Source organism: Danio rerio, chromosome 25, assembly GCF_052040795.2.
Source record: "Danio rerio strain M-AB ecotype USA chromosome 25, GRCz13ab, whole genome shotgun sequence".
In the NCBI taxonomy this organism is placed as follows: domain Eukaryota; kingdom Metazoa; phylum Chordata; class Actinopteri; order Cypriniformes; family Danionidae; genus Danio; species Danio rerio.
Window position 1 is genome coordinate 31,180,513 of NC_141045.1, and position 19,498 is coordinate 31,200,010.

Genomic DNA, 19,498 nt, shown 5'->3' on the forward strand with positions numbered 1-19,498 from the left:
TAGACGGCACTCTCCGTGAGGAGCTGCCGTCCCTGTTTTTAATAAATAATTTAAAACTGCGTCGGTTCTCCGCCTCCTCCTTCCTGGCGGCCAAAGGGCCGTGAACTTCATTACAGCGCACGTTCATGATATCAGGAGCCGTGGTTTTGGACGGCAGAGGGAAACTGTGTTTTCAAAGATAGTATGCTAAACAGTTAGCATTTTGGCAGATCCCCTACTGCAGCTTTAAATTTAATAAAAGTGACAATGAAGTAATTTATAATGTCTTAAATGTTTAACTGTTTTTCTGAATTTTGTAGTTATCGAAGAAAGCTGAAAAAAAAAACTCCCTGTAAGTCTGTCTGCTTTACCAACCAGGATGTAGATGTCTGTCTGATGGACTGAAATCCCACCTGAAAGAAGCAGAGGAACAGGATGACATACATAGACTTAGAATTGAATTCATCTGCAAAATATTGACTACTGGGACCTCAATTCAGACGACTACTGTAATTTGTGCTTATTTTATTGTGTATGTCATGGAAATATGTTAACTCCACTGTTATGACCGAGCTAAAAGAACAGTTCACCCAAAAATGAAAACCACCCCATAAACATTCATAAAAGCCGCAGTCACACAGCAGTTTTCCGATAGACTTCCATTCTTATGTATGCAAATTCGGGAGACTGGCAATGCAAGCTCGTATAACAAGTTTCACAGTTCTCTGCATTGGAAAATTTAAGCTTGGAGAACTCTAACCTGCAAAATCACATCATGTGATTGTGTGAGACCAATCGTACGACCAGGTTCTTCCAATTCACAACCACCACAATAACTACAATCCCCGTCACATGATTTCTGATTAGCCCCACACCTGGACATCATTTCCTCAGCCCTATATAATCCGTCACCAAGCTTCATTTAGTGTCTGGTCTTGTTGCAATACGAAGAACTGCAATCTCTTCATGGTCAGTATTATCAATCTATTTGAATGTACTCACCTCTTGTGTTTTCTTGTAATTTCCAATGTCTGCGTCTCTCCTTTCTAGTGTGGTCTATACTGGTCCCCTGTCTGGTTGTTGTTGTTCCCCTTGTTTCTGGTTGCCTGTGTTCCTGCCCATCTATATCTATGCTCTAGTCCAGGGGTGGCCAACCCTGTTCCTGGAGAGCCACCTTCTTGCAGATTTCAGTTGCTACCCATCTCAAACACACCTGAACCAATTAATTAGGACCCGAACACCACCACGTGATAATTACAGGCAGGTGTGTTTGATATGGGTTGCAACTGAAATCTGCAGGAAGGTGGCTCTTCAGCAACAGGGTTGGCCACCCCTGCTCAAGTCTTTCCAGCTCCTTTAGATCCAGCCATATCCATTCTGTAAATCAATATTTAGTATCTGTTTAACCTGCCATCCTTAAAATAAACTGTTATTACTTACCACTCTTGTTACAGTCCCTAAGTGAATTTTGGGGTTATTTTTTTATTTTATTTTTGGATGAACTATTCCTTGAAATCCTAAGCCAATTTTGTCAATACGGTGTCAGGTAAAAAAAGCAACTGTGATCATTGTAATCTGTTTTGTATCTGCTGTGGTGTCTTTTGTCCAGCGGAGTGATCTAGAAACTGAAGGTGGTCTGTCGCTTTCAAGATGGCCAACCATTCTAGATCAAACTCCAGCTTCTCGCAAGGGCTTCCCCCACAATCTGCAATGACAAAACAACTTAATCTACTTCAGAATCTCACTACATACTAAACGCTGGAAGACGGAAACAGCAGGATCATTACTTGAAGGAAGACATTCGTTAGAGAGAAACTTGCTGATCTTCAGGGCAGCATTATTCTTCACCTGAAAAGACAAACAGTTTATTGTTATTCATTTTAAATCGACATTTTATTCTTAGCCTTTTTATCAAATATGCTAGCCATTTGCAAGAAAAGTGTTTCCTTTTTGTTTAAAATACCTTTTAGGACACTAAATTTCAAATATGCATAAGTTGCAACAGATCTAGAGTATCTATTACAATTAATATGTGCATAACTGATATATATTTTTGTTTAACAGATTTTCTAATGATTTTTGTATGAAACAAGCTTAATCCAAAGGCAAGCAAAAGCTTTAATTTGTCAAAAGTACAGAGTGTCAGTGAATGAGAACCCACCTGGTGCTGCATCAGTGTTGAGTTGAGTGCAGGTGAGCAGAGATCCGGTATCTGGACTGCAAGTGCTCTAGAAGCTCAGCAGCAGCAGGGCTTCCCAAAGTACTGCTCTCCGCTTCCTGTCTGAAGAACTGCTTCCTGCACACAAGAGCATTTGTGTTGCTGTACTGATAAAAGCCTTATGAACACTCATGCACCAGGAAGATGTCTTTGGGCATCTACATCTGGAGAAATTCAGTGAGAATGTTTTTCTTTTAATTTCATTAGAGAGAAATCTGATGTGTCTTAAATTAATTTCCAGTTGTTTCTAACAAAACAGGTCATCTGACTGATTGACATTGAAAATTGATTTTTTTTTAAATGTATTGCAATAATTGTAAAAAAAAAAAAAACTGGATGTCATTCACTATAAAAAACTAGGTCAATAGCACTATATAGTAATAACTGTTTGTTTAGGCCCTCAGTAGCGATTATTAAACCACGCTGAACTGAACTTAAACACTAAATACTGAACTGCACTTTTCCAATTTACTATGATCTTTTATGTGAAGCTGCTTTGACACAATCTACATTGTAAAAGCGCTATACAAATAAAGGTGAATTCAATTGAATTAATACCTAATAGAACAGAGGCCAGTGTGGCTCTGACCCACTCAGATTGAAGGCTGGCCCACCCAGACAAAATATTTTAAAGCTTAAAAATTCTGCAATGAAAGCATGTAACGAATGTAAGGGGGAATACTTTCAATCAGAGTTTGTCAATTAAATTTAAAGACCCTTTCCTTTAGACAAAAATGGAACTGTCCGATTGTTGCTCCGCACTTTGCATAGATGATAGCAGCTCTGAAAATGAAACTAGAAGTGCTGTCCAGCTGACTATTCTTATTTGCTGGTCAAAATAATTCATTCATTCATTCATTTTCTTTTTGGCTTAGTTTCTTCATTAATCAGGTTGCCACAGCGGAATGAACCGCCAACTTATCCAGCATATGTTTTACAAAGCGGATACCCTTTAAGCCGCAACCTAACTCTGGAATACACTCGTACGCACTCTTTTACACACATACACTACGGCCAATTTCACTTATTCAATTCACCTTTACCGCATGTCTTTGGACTGTGGGGGAAACCGGAGCACTCGGAGGAAACCCGGGGAGAACATGCAAACTTCACACAGAAATGCAAACTGACCCAGCAAGGGCTCGAAACGGCAACCTTATTGCTGTGCTTAATTTTCATTGTGTGTTTTGTCTAGCTTAATAAAGTATAAATCATTTAAGTATCGCAATCAGTTTTTAAAAAATTATTTTAATTCTAGCTGAATGACAATCAGTTTTCTATTGGCCTCATGACATTTTGGATTCTCTATTACTTAACAGAATTATTATTTATTGGGCCAAAATCCTGTACACAGCAGATCTCACAAGTCGACCTTTAGTTAGAGGGATACAAAGTTAGCGTTAGCTCAACTATAAAAGATCTGGATGTCATATTAGACAGCAATTTAACTTTTGAAAATCATATATCTCATGTCACAAAAACTGCCTTCTTTCATCTGAGAAATACCGCTAAGTTACGAGGTTTGTTATTCATCTCAGATGCAGAAAAGCTAGTCCATGCTTTTATGATTTCTAGGCTGGATTACTGTAATGCTATTTTTGCTGGCTGCCCAGCATTCTCTATTAATAAATGTCAGCTTGTTCAAAATGGAGCTGCCAGAGTTCTTACCAGGTCAAGAAAATATGATCATATCACCCCAATTTTATCCTCCTTACACTGGCTGCCTGTTAAGTTTCGTATTAAATTTAAAATATTGCTTCTTACCTATAATGCTTTAAATAATCTAGCTCCTGTTTATTTAACCAAGCTTCTGTCTCGCTACAATCCAACTCGCTCTTTAAGATCTCAATACTCAGGGCTTCTAGTAGTACCTAGATTAGCAAAGTCCAGTAAAGGAAGTCGAGTCTTCTCATTTATGGCTCCCAAACTCTGGAATAGCCTTCATGATAATGTCCGAGGCTCAGACACACTCTCCCAATTCAAAACTAGATTAAAGGCTTTTGTAACATGGGTGAGATGTGGAATTGTTTCTATCAAAGACCTCTACATTGATAATATTTTTGCGCCATTTGAACAACTAACTCAAAAGTATAGTCTACCAAAGTCACAACTTTTCAGATATTTTAAGATTCGGGATTTTGTCCGTAAATACTTTCCCGGTTTCCCTACTATACCACCATCTACCCTGATCGATACCATCTCTAATATTAATCCCGGTCAAAATGGAGCCATCTCTAAAATATACAACTCCTTGCTCACGTCTCATACTTCTACATCTGATAATTTGCGTTTTATTTGGGCTAGGGATCTTAACATAGACATAAAAGAAGATATTTGGTCAACAATTTTACAAAAGGTCCATACATCATCTGTATGTGCTCGCCATGGGATTTTACAGTGCAAAGTAGTTCACAGAGTTCACTGGTCTAAGTGTAAACTGGCTTGCATGTTCCCTGCTATTGATCCAACCTGTGACAAATGTCATGCTGAACCTGCAAATCTAGTTCACATGTTTTGGACCTGTCCAGCTTTGTTTTCTTTTTGGGAGTCTGTTTTCGATTCATTTTCAGCATTTACATCTATTAATATTGATCCTTCTCCGTTAATTGGCCTGTTTGGAGTTCTTCCCCCTGACTGTGAGTTACCATTTTATTTTTCTAAATTAATAGCTTTTCTGTCATTATTAGCTAGGGGGTGCATCTTGTTGCAGTGGAAGTCTCCTCAACCCCCATCCCATACTCAGTGGATTAAAGATGCCTTATTTTTTGTTAAATTAGAAAAAATTAAACATAGTCTTCGAGGTTCAGTGGTCAAATTTTCTAATATTTGGTTGCCTTTTTTGGAACATGTTAAATCTCTGAGACTTGAGGCAATTACTGTGGAGTGAATGGTTGCCATTCTTGCATTTTTGTTTTGATCTGTGCTTCCAGCTGAGTATTAGTGTTGCTGATATAGCACGAACATACAACTTTTTCTTGACATAAAACCACAAGTTAAGAATGTGCCACCCCCCAGCCTATTTAGTTTAATACATTTTCCCTTTTTTTCTCGCTTTTTTTTTTTTTTAATTTCTTTTCTATTTTTTTCTGTTTGTTTATTTTATTTTATTATTACTGTTTATTTTACTTAATACACCATGCTGTCAACCTCAACGTCTCGTACAGACCTGTTTATATGCTCAATTTGAAAATTGATTTATGCACATCATATAGTGTTTATGCATGTCATATACTGTGTGTCGCACAATATGAGGGTTATAGTGTGGTTTATTTATTTATTTATTTATTTATTTATTTTTATCAATGTTGTACTGTTATATATATATATTTTTCTGTTTGTACTGTTATTGTCTCTTTTTACTTTGTTTGTTAACTGTCAAAAAAATCTAATAAACAAATCTTAAAAAAAAAAAAAACTAGATTAAAGACCTATCTTTTTAGTAAAGCATACACTCAGGGCATTACTTAGCGGTATGATACATGAATGTGCTCCACACAGGTTTCTGCAGCTCGTTTATTCACTAAGAACAGCAGCTACGCTACTTATTTTCTTTATTCTCTATTTCCACCAAGGGATACTAGGCCCTCAGACTACGCAGCGCCACTGATTCGATCCAAGACCAGCGACGAGATTATCCCAAGGTTTCCATATCCTGGTCCAGGCCGTATCCTGAGCAGCTATTGTGGTGGTCATGGAGGAGTGCCGAGCATTAGACTGATTCCTGTGACACTCCAGGGACAGACGAATCTTCGCTGAGGTCCAGCTTCCAGCCTCCGTTGTGTCTAGACTCCAGCTCTGCACAAGATGTTTGGCCAGTGGAGAATTGGTCGTGCCCAACTGAGCCTGGTTTCTCACAAGGTTTTTTAATTCTTCACTTTCGCCAATTGGTGAAGTTTTTTTTCTCGCCGCTGTCGCCACTAGCTTGCATAGTTCGGGGTCTGTAGAGCTGCGCATCGATGGATTTGCTCTTCAGTGTTTGGACTCTCAGTAGTGATGATTATTAAACCACACTGTACTGAGCTAAACTAAACTGAACTTAAACTCTGAAAACTGAACCACACTGTTTCAATTTATTATGATCTTTTTTATAAAGCTGCTTTAACACAATCTACATTGTAAAAGCGCTATACAAATAAAGGTGAATTGAATTGAACTGAATTCTCCGCACATTTTTGCAATTTATTTATGTGGGCAATTCCAGTGTTATGGATGTGACATTTGCAGTAAAAACTCAAAACATAAGTTCATATAGAAAGTATACGTTAACATTATATTGAAAAATCTGTTTTTATTTTCCAAAACAACTAACCACAGAGTTATGGGATCAGAAAAATATTAATTTGTAAACATTTTTTTTAAAATAGAAAAATAGACATGCGTTACGGATGTGACAAAAAAAGTTTGCGAATTACAGTCCACAACAGACTTTGTAGAAATTCTGTCAGTTAAACTGCACAACCCAAAAGAAACAATGCTAATTAAACAGATATGAGTCGGCTTACTATAGAATTAAAAATTATTGATTTTTATTTTATTTGACATTTTTGCATTTATGAGGAAAAAGTGTTGTTATGGATGTTACACTTTTCCGTTATGGATGTGACAGCTGTGTAATTGCCACTTGTGATTTTGACAAATTAAATATAATAGGTTGAAACACTGACAGATAAATCTTTTAATATTTTTAAAGTACTGTAAAATACTTGCTAACACAAAAAATTTAGAAACGGTTTCTCTATTTTGGTGAAAACTTAATTATTTTTCATGGCAAGGTTGACATTTGCATGAAATTGCTCATTTATAAAAAAAAATAGGGATTGGATACTCTAAAATGTCACTCATTAAATCAATTACTACATTATCAGAGATCATAGATATAAGAAACTAGTTATTATACACTAAGTTTAAGAGTAGGCAATGAGGTCCAACCTTAGTTCACCAAGGTCCCCTTATTTTAAAATTTCTGTCCTCGCCCTTGACTAGTAGTAGCAATAAAGTAATAGTAATATCTAGGTCAATAATAATTCTTAAATTAAAACTCTGAAGTCAGATTTTTGCTCATGGCCACTAAGAGATTTGAGAATACATCATACGTCATAAATTAGGTCAAATTTACAACTTTTTTTAATTTAACAATGAAAAAAGTAGTAAGAATTAAACATTACGTTAAAAGCCACAACCAAGATCTTTTGTGTGTCTTTCTGAATTAATTCATGTTTTAAACAGTCCAGATAGTAGTTTGTAGTAAAATTACAGATACAGCACTAAAAATGTACTCAAGGGAAAGTAAAAGTACACATTTTAAAAACTACTTGGTAAATTACAATTCCTGATAAAAACTACTCAGTTACAGTAATTTGAGTATTTGTAATTAGTTACTTTACACTACTGCCTACTGGAAGTTTTAGATTCTTACTCTTAAGATTATTTTCATTTTGGAAAATCATACTTGCATTATTAAAATGCAATAAAGTACAATAAACTTGATTCTTTGAAATAAAAGGATGTCACACTCACAAAATAATTTTGTCATAATTTTCTGTGCCATTTAAATCTGTATTTCTTTGTATTATAGATTATTTTTGTAAATGTTTACTTGCTAACTTATTTTCACATTTAACACAATAATAAACTGAAATCTTATTTTTTATTATATATATATATAATATATATATATATATATATATATATATATATATATATATATATATATATATATATATATATATATATATATATATATTTTTTTTTTTTTTTTGTATGTGTGTGTGTGTGTGTGTGTGTGTGTGTGTGTGTGTGTGTGTGTGTGTGTGTGTGTGTGTGGTATATATATATATTGCAGAGAAGATCTAAAAGTAGTTTGCCCTGGTCCATCTGAAACTCCACATAAGCAGTCATTTAAATTCTTTTGGTCATTCAGGTGACATCTTCTGTCTGGAGCATCAGGCCAATCTCATGCTGTCCAGAATCAGGTGGTTTGTCTTGGTCGGGCATCTCAGCTGAGACCTGTCCACTATGGGTGACCCTACCGGTAGCTGTGAAGTACCAGTGGCGTAGCTCTCAGCATCACTGATGCACACAAGCCCTCACAGCACGTCAAGCTGCAAACCGAGTGAGGGACCCTAACCTACCCTAACACAAACAGCCAACACTAACAACCCTAACAACCACTAATGTGCCAAAAACCACTCAGAGGAGACCAGCAACACGCAAGAAACCACCTAGAAAACCTTGCTTAATGCATGTCAACCAACAACAAACCATCCAAAAGAACCCAACGACCCGAGAGCAACAGCACTGACAATCACCAAAACATGCAGATATGTGATGAAAACTTGTGATGTGTGAATGTAATGCAAACTTATTCTGTAACTATATACAATATATACAGTATGTACATACGTGCCCTTGATCTTCCATCCGGCACCATAGGATGGCTCAGTGCCTCGCCTTCTTTCTTCGGGGCTCCCTGGGCAGCGGCTCTTTGCTGATGTCCACCATGATACGAGGAGCGACGCTGGAGCTGGACCTGCTCTCCGTGATGACCACTCGTCCATCAGGCAGCTCGGTCTCCAGCAGTGCAGGCCGGTCCAGCTTCTCCCACAGCCGCTGCTTTATCTTCAGCCCCCTCTGAAGTTTGTAGCGGCCACGGCGCGCCTTCATAGTGGAGTCCATCATCACACTGTTATAGATGTGCTGGTATTCCTGCACACTCCGGCCGTTGATGGAGAGCGGCTCCTCTTGTGGACACTCACCCACTGAGGAGGCTGAGGCTGCGGGAAGGAGGGCAGGAAGCACTGCCGCGTTCCTCAGGTGACGCTCCTCCAGAGGTGTGTCTGCCATGCAGCTGTTTGTGTCCGGCCTGGCCGCCTCACTGGAAGAGACACGGTCCAGCAAGAAGTCCTTAAGATGTGCAGGGAGAGACCTGGTTCTTGAGCTCCGCAGCTTCATAATGAACAACTTTAAAACAGATTGCCAAAGTAGACGAACTGATGAAACTTGACCAACAGGGGATCTGTTCAGAGTTTTGTAACGCAATGATTGATAATAGTTGTGTGGATTTTTAAAACAACTCAAGTTGCCATGGTGACAGAAAGACGAGGGTCATTTAAATGTACACAATTGATATCAGCGTTAAGTCAATTAGAGCAGCACTGGCTGTATGTTTGTACCGTGCAGTTTTGTTTAATAGTATTAAATACATAAAATATCCTAATAATTATTAGGTGTATAATAATAAACGGCCTATATACCTAAATAAATAAATAAATAAAAAATATTGTGCCCGTTTTTTATTATATTTTTACTATTTAACTTCGTCATACGTTTTGAAATCGGCATACGTTTCATACTTTTAAACCCGTTTTATTATACAGATAATCATAAAATACAAGTTTGATCACCGATAATGTTTAATAATGATAATATATTTAATTTCAAATGAGTTATTGCAACAATTTTTTTTGGTTTAAATAGTTCCAGTTTTGGCTTTAATGCCGACGAACCCAATGTATAAGCACATAGTTACAATAATATTTATACAATGTGGTTATAATAATATTTATACATGACCAAACTAGTGTGCAAACTAAGCAAAAGTAATAGTATTTTTTACATTTAGTTTTGTAGTTCTTGCTTAAACAAATATTTGTTGCATTTTTAATTGTTTCATTTGATTGACAATGTACAATCTTTAAACTATGTTTAATGTTTCATTGTTGAGTTAAACATTCGTTAAGGGTCTCTGAAACATTATTTATCTTTATTTTGGTAATCAACGTGTGCGTCAGCAGTTTTTGTTATGTTCATTATTCAATATAGGCTCCCTCAAAACCCACAGGCACACACAAGATGGAATTCCAGTGTGAATTATAATTTTATTATAATAATAAATTACATTTTTAAAGTTTTTTAACTTTAAATTTGTCAAATCTCATTATTTCCAATATATGGCTTTTGTGCTTTAGAGTGGGTTGGTAAACATATTCAAGGGAGTGTAGTTGGCCGCTCTGTTCCAAAATGCCAGGGCCGATTTTTTTTGTCCCAGTCCAGCCCTGCACATATATTAATATAAAGCATCCATCTTTAAAAGAGAGATTTGTGAGGGGTGTATTTATGCTTAGCACACTACTAACAAGGAGCGCCATTTGAAAGCATGGTGTTTGAACAGGTCTATAGCGCCATCTGGTGTCCGGCTGAGGCTCCTCCTCGAGCGCTGCTCAACCCTGCGCAGGGACTGGCTCTCCCGCAGCCATTTTCTGTCCAACCAAACGGCCGAGCTGAGGCGAGAACCAACCAGGGCTTCATCGCAGGTTAGTGTGCGGCTCCGGCCAATGATTGCTAACCCATATTTCGTTACATCGAATGGAAATCTCCGCGCGCGAGGGTTTTATGATTAGTTGGCGGAGAGAATGAGGAATCAAGCGCGCGGTATGAAAAACAGCTTGTCGTTGTGGGAATAAGTGTAAAAAGCTCGTCATGGTGCTCGGCCCCTTTGTTTACTACGACGGATTTACGTTTGCTTTGACTTTGTCCAGACAGCTGCCCTCTTCTGCTGTTCACACATCCGCCAGTTGTAATAGCTGTTTACAGAAGTTTATCTGAGGAAAATGTGTATTCTGATAAATAAACACGTATATGATTCATGACCATTGCTAGCGCCGGTGAGATGTTTACATTAGCCAATAAAATACAGCAATGTGATCTAACTTAGTGTCACTGTCACCCAGATACTATTGCACTGTCAGAATATGAAATAGTATGTCCTGGTATATTTTAGTTTGCCTAAGTTATTATTAAATGATGAATTTAGTCAACACTTAATTTTGATAAATAACAGTTTACGTTACAGTGCTCAGCATACTAAATGAGTACGCCCCATTTTGAAAATGTATATTTTCATTAACTCTTAGTTAATAGAGGTAATATTTTAGTTCATTTGAACAACACGTATTTATTAAACAGTTATATGGTTTGGTTTCCAAACATCTTTAGAAATAGATAAAACATTTAAATTCAAATGCGATATTGCAACAACAACAAAAACTATTAATTCTGTATATATTTTTATATATGATTTTCCCCTAACAAATAAATTTGGGCATCAATTTAGGACCTTTATCTTAAGTTTTGCATAATTTGTGAAAATGTGAATTATTTTGAGAAAATGGGAGAGATCCTACAAAATGCATATTACTGTTTTAGCACTGTCTTAAGTAAGAAATGAGATGCAGAAGATTTTTATATAGTTCACAAGACAGAAGAAAGCTAAAATTATTAAAATATACCCTACAAAACATGGTCATAAATATATACAATTTAGTATATAATAACTGAGTACACCCCATTTGAAAAATTAATATTTGTATCCATTTCTCAGTGAATATAGGCAATATATTTTTGGTGCATTTAAACAAAACAGATTTATTAAACATATATTTATTAAAATAATATTTTAGTCACCAAACATATTTGGAAATTGAAAGATAATACAAATAAACTCAAGCAAAATATTCAAGAAATTATTACAACCTACAAAATTTCAACTAAATTTTTCAATGTTTTTGCTTCTCTTGATTTTTCCTCTTTTTTTAAATTTGTATTTAATATTTTTCTATAACATAAATTTGGGTGTGCTAGTTTTTGGACCGTTATCTTACGTTATTTTGTTAGATAAGCTCCAGATTTGGCTTCGGTACTGACTAAAGTACATACACAAATATAATATTGTATAGCTTCCTATGAAAATATAACATTAAAATATAGATTTGTGAGCAGTGTACTTATATATGCTGAGCACTGTATGTGTGTTAATTGAAGAATAAAACAGGTACTCATATTAATGTCTTTAATTATTTTACATGCATTATAACTGTCTCAAGTTTATAGATACAAATGCTCTGCGATCATTAAAAAATGCTGTCTCAGTAGGCAGCTTTCTTGGATTTAAGACCCCGTGAAAATATTTAGCTGTAATGCTGTTATGTTATTGTTTCAGATGGACGGAGACAGTTCAACCACAGATGCCTCCCAACTTGGCATGACAGGAGAATATATGGCGAGTAGCCATTTTGTTCTACATGCTCAGGATGGTAGGTGAAAGGATATTTAAATGATTCCAAATGATTTATATGGCAATAATTTTGTTTTTTAAATAAATTATTTATTAATAAAATATATACTGTTGAAGTCAGAATTATTTGCTCCCCTTTGAATTTTTTCCCTTTTTTTTAAATATTTCCCAAATGAAGTTTAACAGAGCAAGGTAATTTTCACAGTATGTCTGATAATATTTTTTCTTCTGGAGAAAGTCCTATTTGTTTTATTTCGGCTAGAATAAAAGCAGCTTTAATTTTTTTACGCACCATTTTAAGGACAAAATTATTATCCCCTTTAAGCTATATACTTTTTCAATAGTCTACTAAACAAGCCATCGTTATACAATAACTTGCCTAATTACCCTAACCTGCCTAGTCAACCCAATTAACCTAGTCAAGCCTTTAAATGTGACTTTAAGCTGTATAGCTGTCTTCCAAAATATCTAGTCAAATATTATTGACTGTCATCATGCCAAAGATAAAATAAATCAGTTATTAGAAATGAGTTATTAAAACTATTATGTTTAGAAATGTGTTGAAAAAAAAGAAATTGGGGGAAAAAATTAACAGGAGGGCTAATAATTCTGAATTCAACTGTATATTAAATAAGTATATTCAGTGTAATATAAAATATGTATTTTTTTTAGATTTTTAGTTAGATGTATTTGTCAAATTTTAACTGTTTTAATTAATTTTGTTGTTTAAATTATCTGTTTATTGCTTTAGATATTAATTATTTTGTATTGTAATGTTTTGTTTGTATGCTTTATGTGAAGACGAAGGTGATGATGGGCTCAATGATCATGAAGATGGTAATGGAAGCAAGGATAACCTACGGGAGCAAGACATCTATCTCCCCATCGCCAACGTTGCCAGAATAATGAAGAATGCGATCCCACAAACTGGAAAAGTATGTCGTTTTCAATAAAAATTTGGATTAGAGTACTACAAAAAAAATTCTTAATGTTTTGCCTCTTACACTTTACATACCTGAAACTTACCTACAGCACTTATTCATTGTTGCTCTTATAGTTGTGTGAATTGTTTTTATTGTTCTCATTTGTAAGTCGCTTTGGATAAAAGCGTCTGCTAAATGACTAAATGTAAATGTAGAGAAGGAAAATTAGCTTGCACTTTTTTCCATGTATTAAAAAGATACCCTTTTTGCCCACCATTCAGTACACATTTGTTCAAATGTGTTTATTCTTTTCTTTTCTGCAAGTAATACATCAGATAAACAGTTTACTGCAAATTGAAACTTAACTCAAGCTCCACTTGTTACAAACCTAAATAAGATTCTTTCTTTAGTTTTACGATCAAAAAGATATTTTAAAGAATGTCGGTAGCCAAATAGATGACATTTGTCTTCCATAGTAGGAGCAAAATACTATGGGACTATGGTAATATCAACTGCTCAGTTGCCAACACACTTTAAAATATTTTCTTTTTGATTAACCTGAGCACTCAAAAAAAAAAAATTTGCTGCTTGTTCAAAATGCTTCTTTAAAAATAAGCTTAAACAACACAATTCTTAAGATTTTTTGGGGGGGACAACCTACTTATTTTATGTTCAATCCACTTAAATTTAAGATAGCTTGAGATGGCATGAAGGAATTGTGTGAAACCCTGCAATTTTTTACAGTGAAGGACGAAAATTGCACACATTTAAAACAAATGAATAAATGATGACTTCATTTTTGCATGAACTATCCCTTTAAAGTTGACATGAGGTAAAATTTGGCACATTCAGAGAAAGACCTGCAGACCTGGTGCAGTGCAATCTGGGCTGCATCCAATACTTTTTAACGGGCTCACCTAACCCCACCCCTAACCCTACCCGTCACAGTGACGTCACTAGCTCCATTTGAGTGCATTGTGTCTGACATTGCATCGCTGAGTGATGCAGTCTCAGCTTGCATCATAAAGGCTGCATCCAGATACTATTGCACATTCATGTCATTCAAAAGAATGAAATTTCTCTCCTTCCTACTAGATAGCAAAGGATGCGAAGGAGTGCGTGCAGGAGTGTGTGAGCGAATTCATCAGCTTCATCACTTCAGAAGCCAGCGAGAGGTGCCATCAGGAGAAACGCAAGACAATAAATGGCGAAGACATCCTGTTTGCAATGTCCACGCTGGGTTTTGACATGTATGTGGAGCCGCTGAAGCTCTACCTGCAGAAGTTCAGAGAGGTAAGTAACATTTTTAGTAGCATCATCACACAACATTCCGCAAAAAGTTCTGTGATCGAAAGAGTGAAAAGGAGTACTAAACCACCTATGACAACTTGGAGGGTCAGATACAGTTGAAGTCACCATTATTAGCCTTCCCATTTTTTTTATTTCCCAAAGATGTTTGACTGAGCAAGGAATTTTTCACAGTATTTCCTATTATATGATTTCCTCTGTAGAAAGTCTTATTTATATTATTTCAGCTAGAATAAAAGAATAAAATTATTAAAAAAATTTTTAAAATCATTTTAAAGGGCTATGAAACCCCCTTGTTTCAGCAGGGTGTTTTCACACCTCTACTTTGGAAAAAGTCAGAAAAGTGGGCGTGTCCAGCTCTGTTTAGGGGGGAGTGTCGGAGGAACTAAAGTGGGATGGTGTGGGAGTGTCTATTTGGGCACGCGCGAGTTTCAGTCAAAATACACACACATAAGAAAGTGATGGTGTTTAACCTACATGGACATCTGTAGTCGAATTATTTGCCAAATTATTAAATGTTGGACTTTAACTGCAGTTTGGCTCTTTCATTCAGGGAATTCATTCATGCCCCTCGCGACAAACGCGATATTTGATTCGAGGATCTGCTCTATGCGTGTATTTTTCATGCAATGTTTGATACCGCACAGCGAATGAGAGAAAAAAAACTCAGAATTTTCCGGAAACTTAGATGCACACGGCAGGTAGCAACAGAAAGCCGCGTGTGTTATTCCGGTCACAAAATGCGGTGCTATGTTTGCACTCAGTGCAATAGTTAACTTAATTCGATACGAACAAACTGAATAAACAAAGAGCGCTGGACGCTTACTTACCAAATCTGTAGAGACAGGACAATCACCAGCAACTAGAGCCGCGTCTTTATGAAGAGGAGACTAACGTTACAAGCGAATCCGGATTTCAGCGTTTGCAGATGAGAACAGCTCTCAGGTAAACAATAATCCTCCTTAGACACGTAAGTTATTGTTGTCGAGCGTCGCGTACACTGTTAATCCACAAGTGACTCCAGCTGAGCTCTCACAGAGAGAAAATGAAAACGAAACTTAATGGCAGCAAACTATAAAAGCAACACTTCACGCTTGTTTTGCCAACACAACGTGGCGTCTCTGTGGCGTAAACGCTGTGACAGTAATGAATATTAATGAAGTTGCACAATAGAGCGCGCTGATTGGTTTAAACCAAGCCTTACTCATGCATTAATGCAACACACTGTAAGACGTAATAAGACTCACTCTGGCACAGACGTCCAGTCTGCACGCTGGAATACAACGCTATTATGTCATGACCGTGACGCAGCTTCAAAAATTCGTTTCAAACAGGAAGTACGAATTTGCTTGAAATAACGCAAAAACAACCAATTTACACTTTTTAGTGAAATATAGGTGTCCTAATAGTGTTTTTAGCAGTGTAAGACACATATACGAGTGTCAACAGTTTAAAAAATGTGTTTTGGTGTTTCGTGACCCTTTAAGCTCAACATTTTTAGCCCCCTTAAGCAATATTTAATTTCGATTGTGTACAGAACAAATCATCATTATACAATGATTTGCCTAATTACACTAACTTGCCTAATTAACCTTGTTAAGTCTTTAAATTGCACTTTAAGCTTAAAAATAGTGTTTTGAAAAATATCTATCAGGGCAGGCCCTGTAGATTTAAGGGCACTAAGCAAAAAAATAAAACAATCTGGGGCCATACTATGCTCTGGTAGTAGATTATAGCCATCGCAAACTGGCCCACAGTGATTTTTATTGCTTATTAAATACAATCAATAAAACAGAAAAGTAAAGCTTAAAGATTTGTTACATTTCTTTTACTAAATAACTGAACTATTTTTAAAACAGCACTGTCTTTGTCATCTAGCAGCTTCAAAATTAAACCATAGTTGATAAAGAGACCAGTGATTCCTACTTTGCAACCTTCTAGAGCAGGGATCACCAAACTTGTTCCTGGAGGGCCGGTGTCCTGCAGATTTTAGCTCCAACCCTAATCAAACACACCTGAACAAGCTAATCAAGGTCTTACTAGGTAAACTTGAAACACCTAGGCAGGTGTGTTGAGGCAAGTTAGAGCTAAACCCTGCAGGGACACCGGCCCTCCAGGAGCAAGATTGGTGACCCGTGTTCTAGAGCAATGGTCCCCAACCATGCAAGATCCCTAACCTTGGCCTTGCTGTAAGGCAAGATCTACCAATGAAAAAAATTCCATCATTTCCATTTCCAGCTTGAGACCTTGGGCCCTATCATAGACACGGTGCAATGTGGTGCAAGGCGCGACGCAATTGTTGTTTGCAATTTGAAATTCAGCTCCAGCCTTCTAGTTTCATCTGATGAAGAACACACACACACATACACAAAGAATACTTATCAACTTCAAGGATTTCTTGCTCTCTAGCAGACATCTTATCAGAATGGTACAATAAACATCTTCCCACTGTCAGCTAAGCATAGAAAATGTCTCTTTCATGCAATAGAATCTTAAAATAACAAATTCTTTAACACACAGTAAAATCCAGTGGCAGCTCTTCAAGTAGCTTCAAACATCAAGTTTTACATGAGAGGTTTTAGTGACCTCTTAAATGGGCCTAAAGATCCTGAGGAAATCAAAAACTTGGCATACAGAAAAAGCAATGGCACGCATATCATTCCAGTTTTACTGTAAAGAGGGATGGCACCATGGTCATCATATAATCTAAACCTTAAACGCATTCAACTTTATTAATAATCTTATCTTCATTAACAATCATCATCTGGATACCCCTCCTTCACCTTACACTCAGGTTAAAGTAAGTTGAGTCTTCTTAAAGTTATACATACATCACAGCACATTTCCTACAAACAAAAGCAACATATTCAAATCATTACACTTTCCAAATATGTGTAAAATCCATTCATTCATTCATTCATCTTCTGCCGCTTTTCCGGGGCCGGGTCGCGGGGGCAGCAGTCTTAAGGCTGATTTATACTTCTGCGTCAAACACCGTCGTATGCTACGGCGCTGACGCATAGCCCTTCAGCGTGGCCGTCGCCTTCACTGACGTGCACCTCTCAAAAAATGTAACTACATGTCGCAACAACGCGTAGCGCAAGCTCTGTGATTGGTCGGCTTGGTAGCGCTGACGAGTCGGGGCGGGACCGAGAGCCGCGCGAATGACGCGAACCCAATGTGTCAATTGTTTACAAGTGTGAAATCCCCAGACTTCTCTATCCCCAGACATTTCCTCCAGCTCCTCCGGGGGGATCCCAAGGCGTTCCCAGGCCAGCCTAGAGACATAGTCTCTCCAGCATGTCCTGGGTCTTCCCCGAGGCCGCCTCCCGGTGGGACATGCCTGGAACACCTCCTTTGGTAGGCGTCCAGGAAGCATCCGAAACAGATGCTCGAGCCACCTCAGCTGACTTCTCTTAATGTGGAGGAGCAGCAACTCTACTTTGAGCTCCTCCCGGGTGTCAGAGTTCCTCACCCTATCCATAAGGGTGCGCCTTGCCACCCTTCGAAGGAAACTCATTTCAACCACTTGTATCTGAGATCTTGTCCTTTCGGTCATGATCCAAAGCTCATGACCATAGGTCATGTATAAAATCATCTTATATAAATAAAGAGGCAAGATAATTAAATTTTCTTGATATTATACAACAAGGGGCGGCATGGTTGCTCAGTGGTTAGCACTGTCGCCTCACAGCAAGAAGGTTGCTGGTTCAAGCCCCGGCTGGGGCAGTTGGCATTTCTGTGTGGAGTTTGCATGTTCTCTTCATTTTGGCATGGGTTTCCTCCGGGTACAGTACAAAGACATGAACTGTAGGTGAATTAAATAAGCTAAAATTGGCCATAGTGTATGTGTGTGAATGAGAGAGTGTATGGCTGTTTCTCAGTGCTGGGTGGAAAGGCATCCGCTGCGTAAACCTATGCTGGATGAGTTGGTGGTTCATTCCGCTGTGAGGACCCCTGATAAATAAAGGGACTAAGCCAAAGGAAATGAATATACAGCACAGGATAAACAGTGAAAATAAATCATTCACTTCTGCTGTCTCTATTAGTTTAAAAATCACTGATTTCTTTACATTGTGGAAGGAATCTTTGGATACCTTTCTTTATAATGTTCAGGTCCATAACATGCTTGGATGTTGATTTAAAACAGGGTTCAACGCTAAGGATTTTTTGTACTGGCCTGATCGGGCCAGTGGTTCAGATTTTTACTTGCCCTGCCAAAATTTTCATTGGCCCCACCAAAAAAAAGGGAAGTTAATAGCTATATTTTAGCCGCATATTTTAAATAATGTGTCGAAAATAAAGTTTGTGAATCTACAATTTTAATGCTTAAAAGAAATTTAATTAAAGTGTTATGCAAACAAAAAGAGTAGTATGGAAAATGTGGAGGTATTTTAATACAGTTCGAAATTATTTAACAAAGGGTGGGCTGACTTGTCAAACTGACGGCAAACTGTGCAAAACATCACTTCATTTTTTTTTCACGTTGTTCACATGTAAATGTGATAAATCTGCTTCCAAGACATTAGAAACAGACATTTTCTTTTAGCCTTATATTTTGATGTTGCCGCCTTGTTGCTGTTTCTTCTCTGTACTGGTTGTTACCAGGTTATGGAAAAAAATTGCATGCTCAAAACACCAAATCAGATAAGAGGAACCTTAAAGCAATATGGTGTTTACGACATCAAAGACAAGGTAGTGTTTAAAGACTTAAAAGCACAAACTTAAAATGCACGCAATTGACAAATAGTTGCAGACAAATTAAATGTTAGTGACAAGGCAGTACTGTCCCAATCGGGCCAGTAATGATCCTGTCTACTGTCCCAAGCATCTCTCACACTGGCCCTAGGCCACCGGGCAGTCCTTATTGTTGAGCCCTGTAAAAGCTTTTTTTTTTGTCAAACGTTTGTTAAATCGTGGGCTGACCTGTAGCTTTTGATGTGGATGGTCTTTTGCTGCTGTAGATACAGTTGCCCTAAAAAATGAATAAAATTGTTT

The 19,498-nt window shown here is 37.1% G+C and overlaps 2 protein-coding genes across 5 annotated transcripts in view; one reads left to right on the top strand and one right to left on the bottom strand.

Moving 5' to 3' along the window:
- Positions 1-252: 252 nt before the first annotated feature.
- On the bottom strand, positions 253-10,315 carry LOC147830919 (uncharacterized). The gene is made up of 5 exons (XM_087312482.1): positions 8,600-10,315; positions 2,141-2,275; positions 1,767-1,827; positions 982-1,684; positions 253-392 (listed from the first exon to the last, which is right to left on the bottom strand). The coding sequence occupies exon 1, from the start codon at positions 9,146-9,148 to the stop codon at positions 8,636-8,638; it is 513 nt and encodes a 170-aa protein (XP_087168608.1). The 5' UTR covers positions 9,149-10,315; the 3' UTR covers positions 253-392; positions 982-1,684; positions 1,767-1,827; positions 2,141-2,275; positions 8,600-8,635.
- Positions 10,316-10,444: 129 nt separating this feature from the next.
- The window catches only part of nfybb (nuclear transcription factor Y, beta b), a 36,173-nt gene continuing 27,119 nt past the window's right edge, over positions 10,445-19,498 (top strand). The window contains exons 1-5 of one of the 4 annotated variants that reach the window (XR_015525708.1): positions 10,445-10,509; positions 12,195-12,288; positions 13,071-13,204; positions 14,288-16,442; positions 16,618-17,468. Coding sequence is in view for 2 of the 4 variants with exons in the window: in XM_087310721.1 (XP_087166847.1) it covers positions 12,195-12,288; positions 13,071-13,204; positions 14,288-14,485 (426 nt within the window). In the remaining 2 variants the exon portion in view is untranslated. 4 annotated transcript variants of the gene reach the window in all.

Excerpts from the sequence above, each read along its gene's own strand:
- LOC147830919 (XM_087312482.1), bottom strand. The coding sequence starts at position 9,148 with ATGAAGCTGCGGAGCTCAAGAACCAGGTCTCTCCCTGCACATCTTAAG.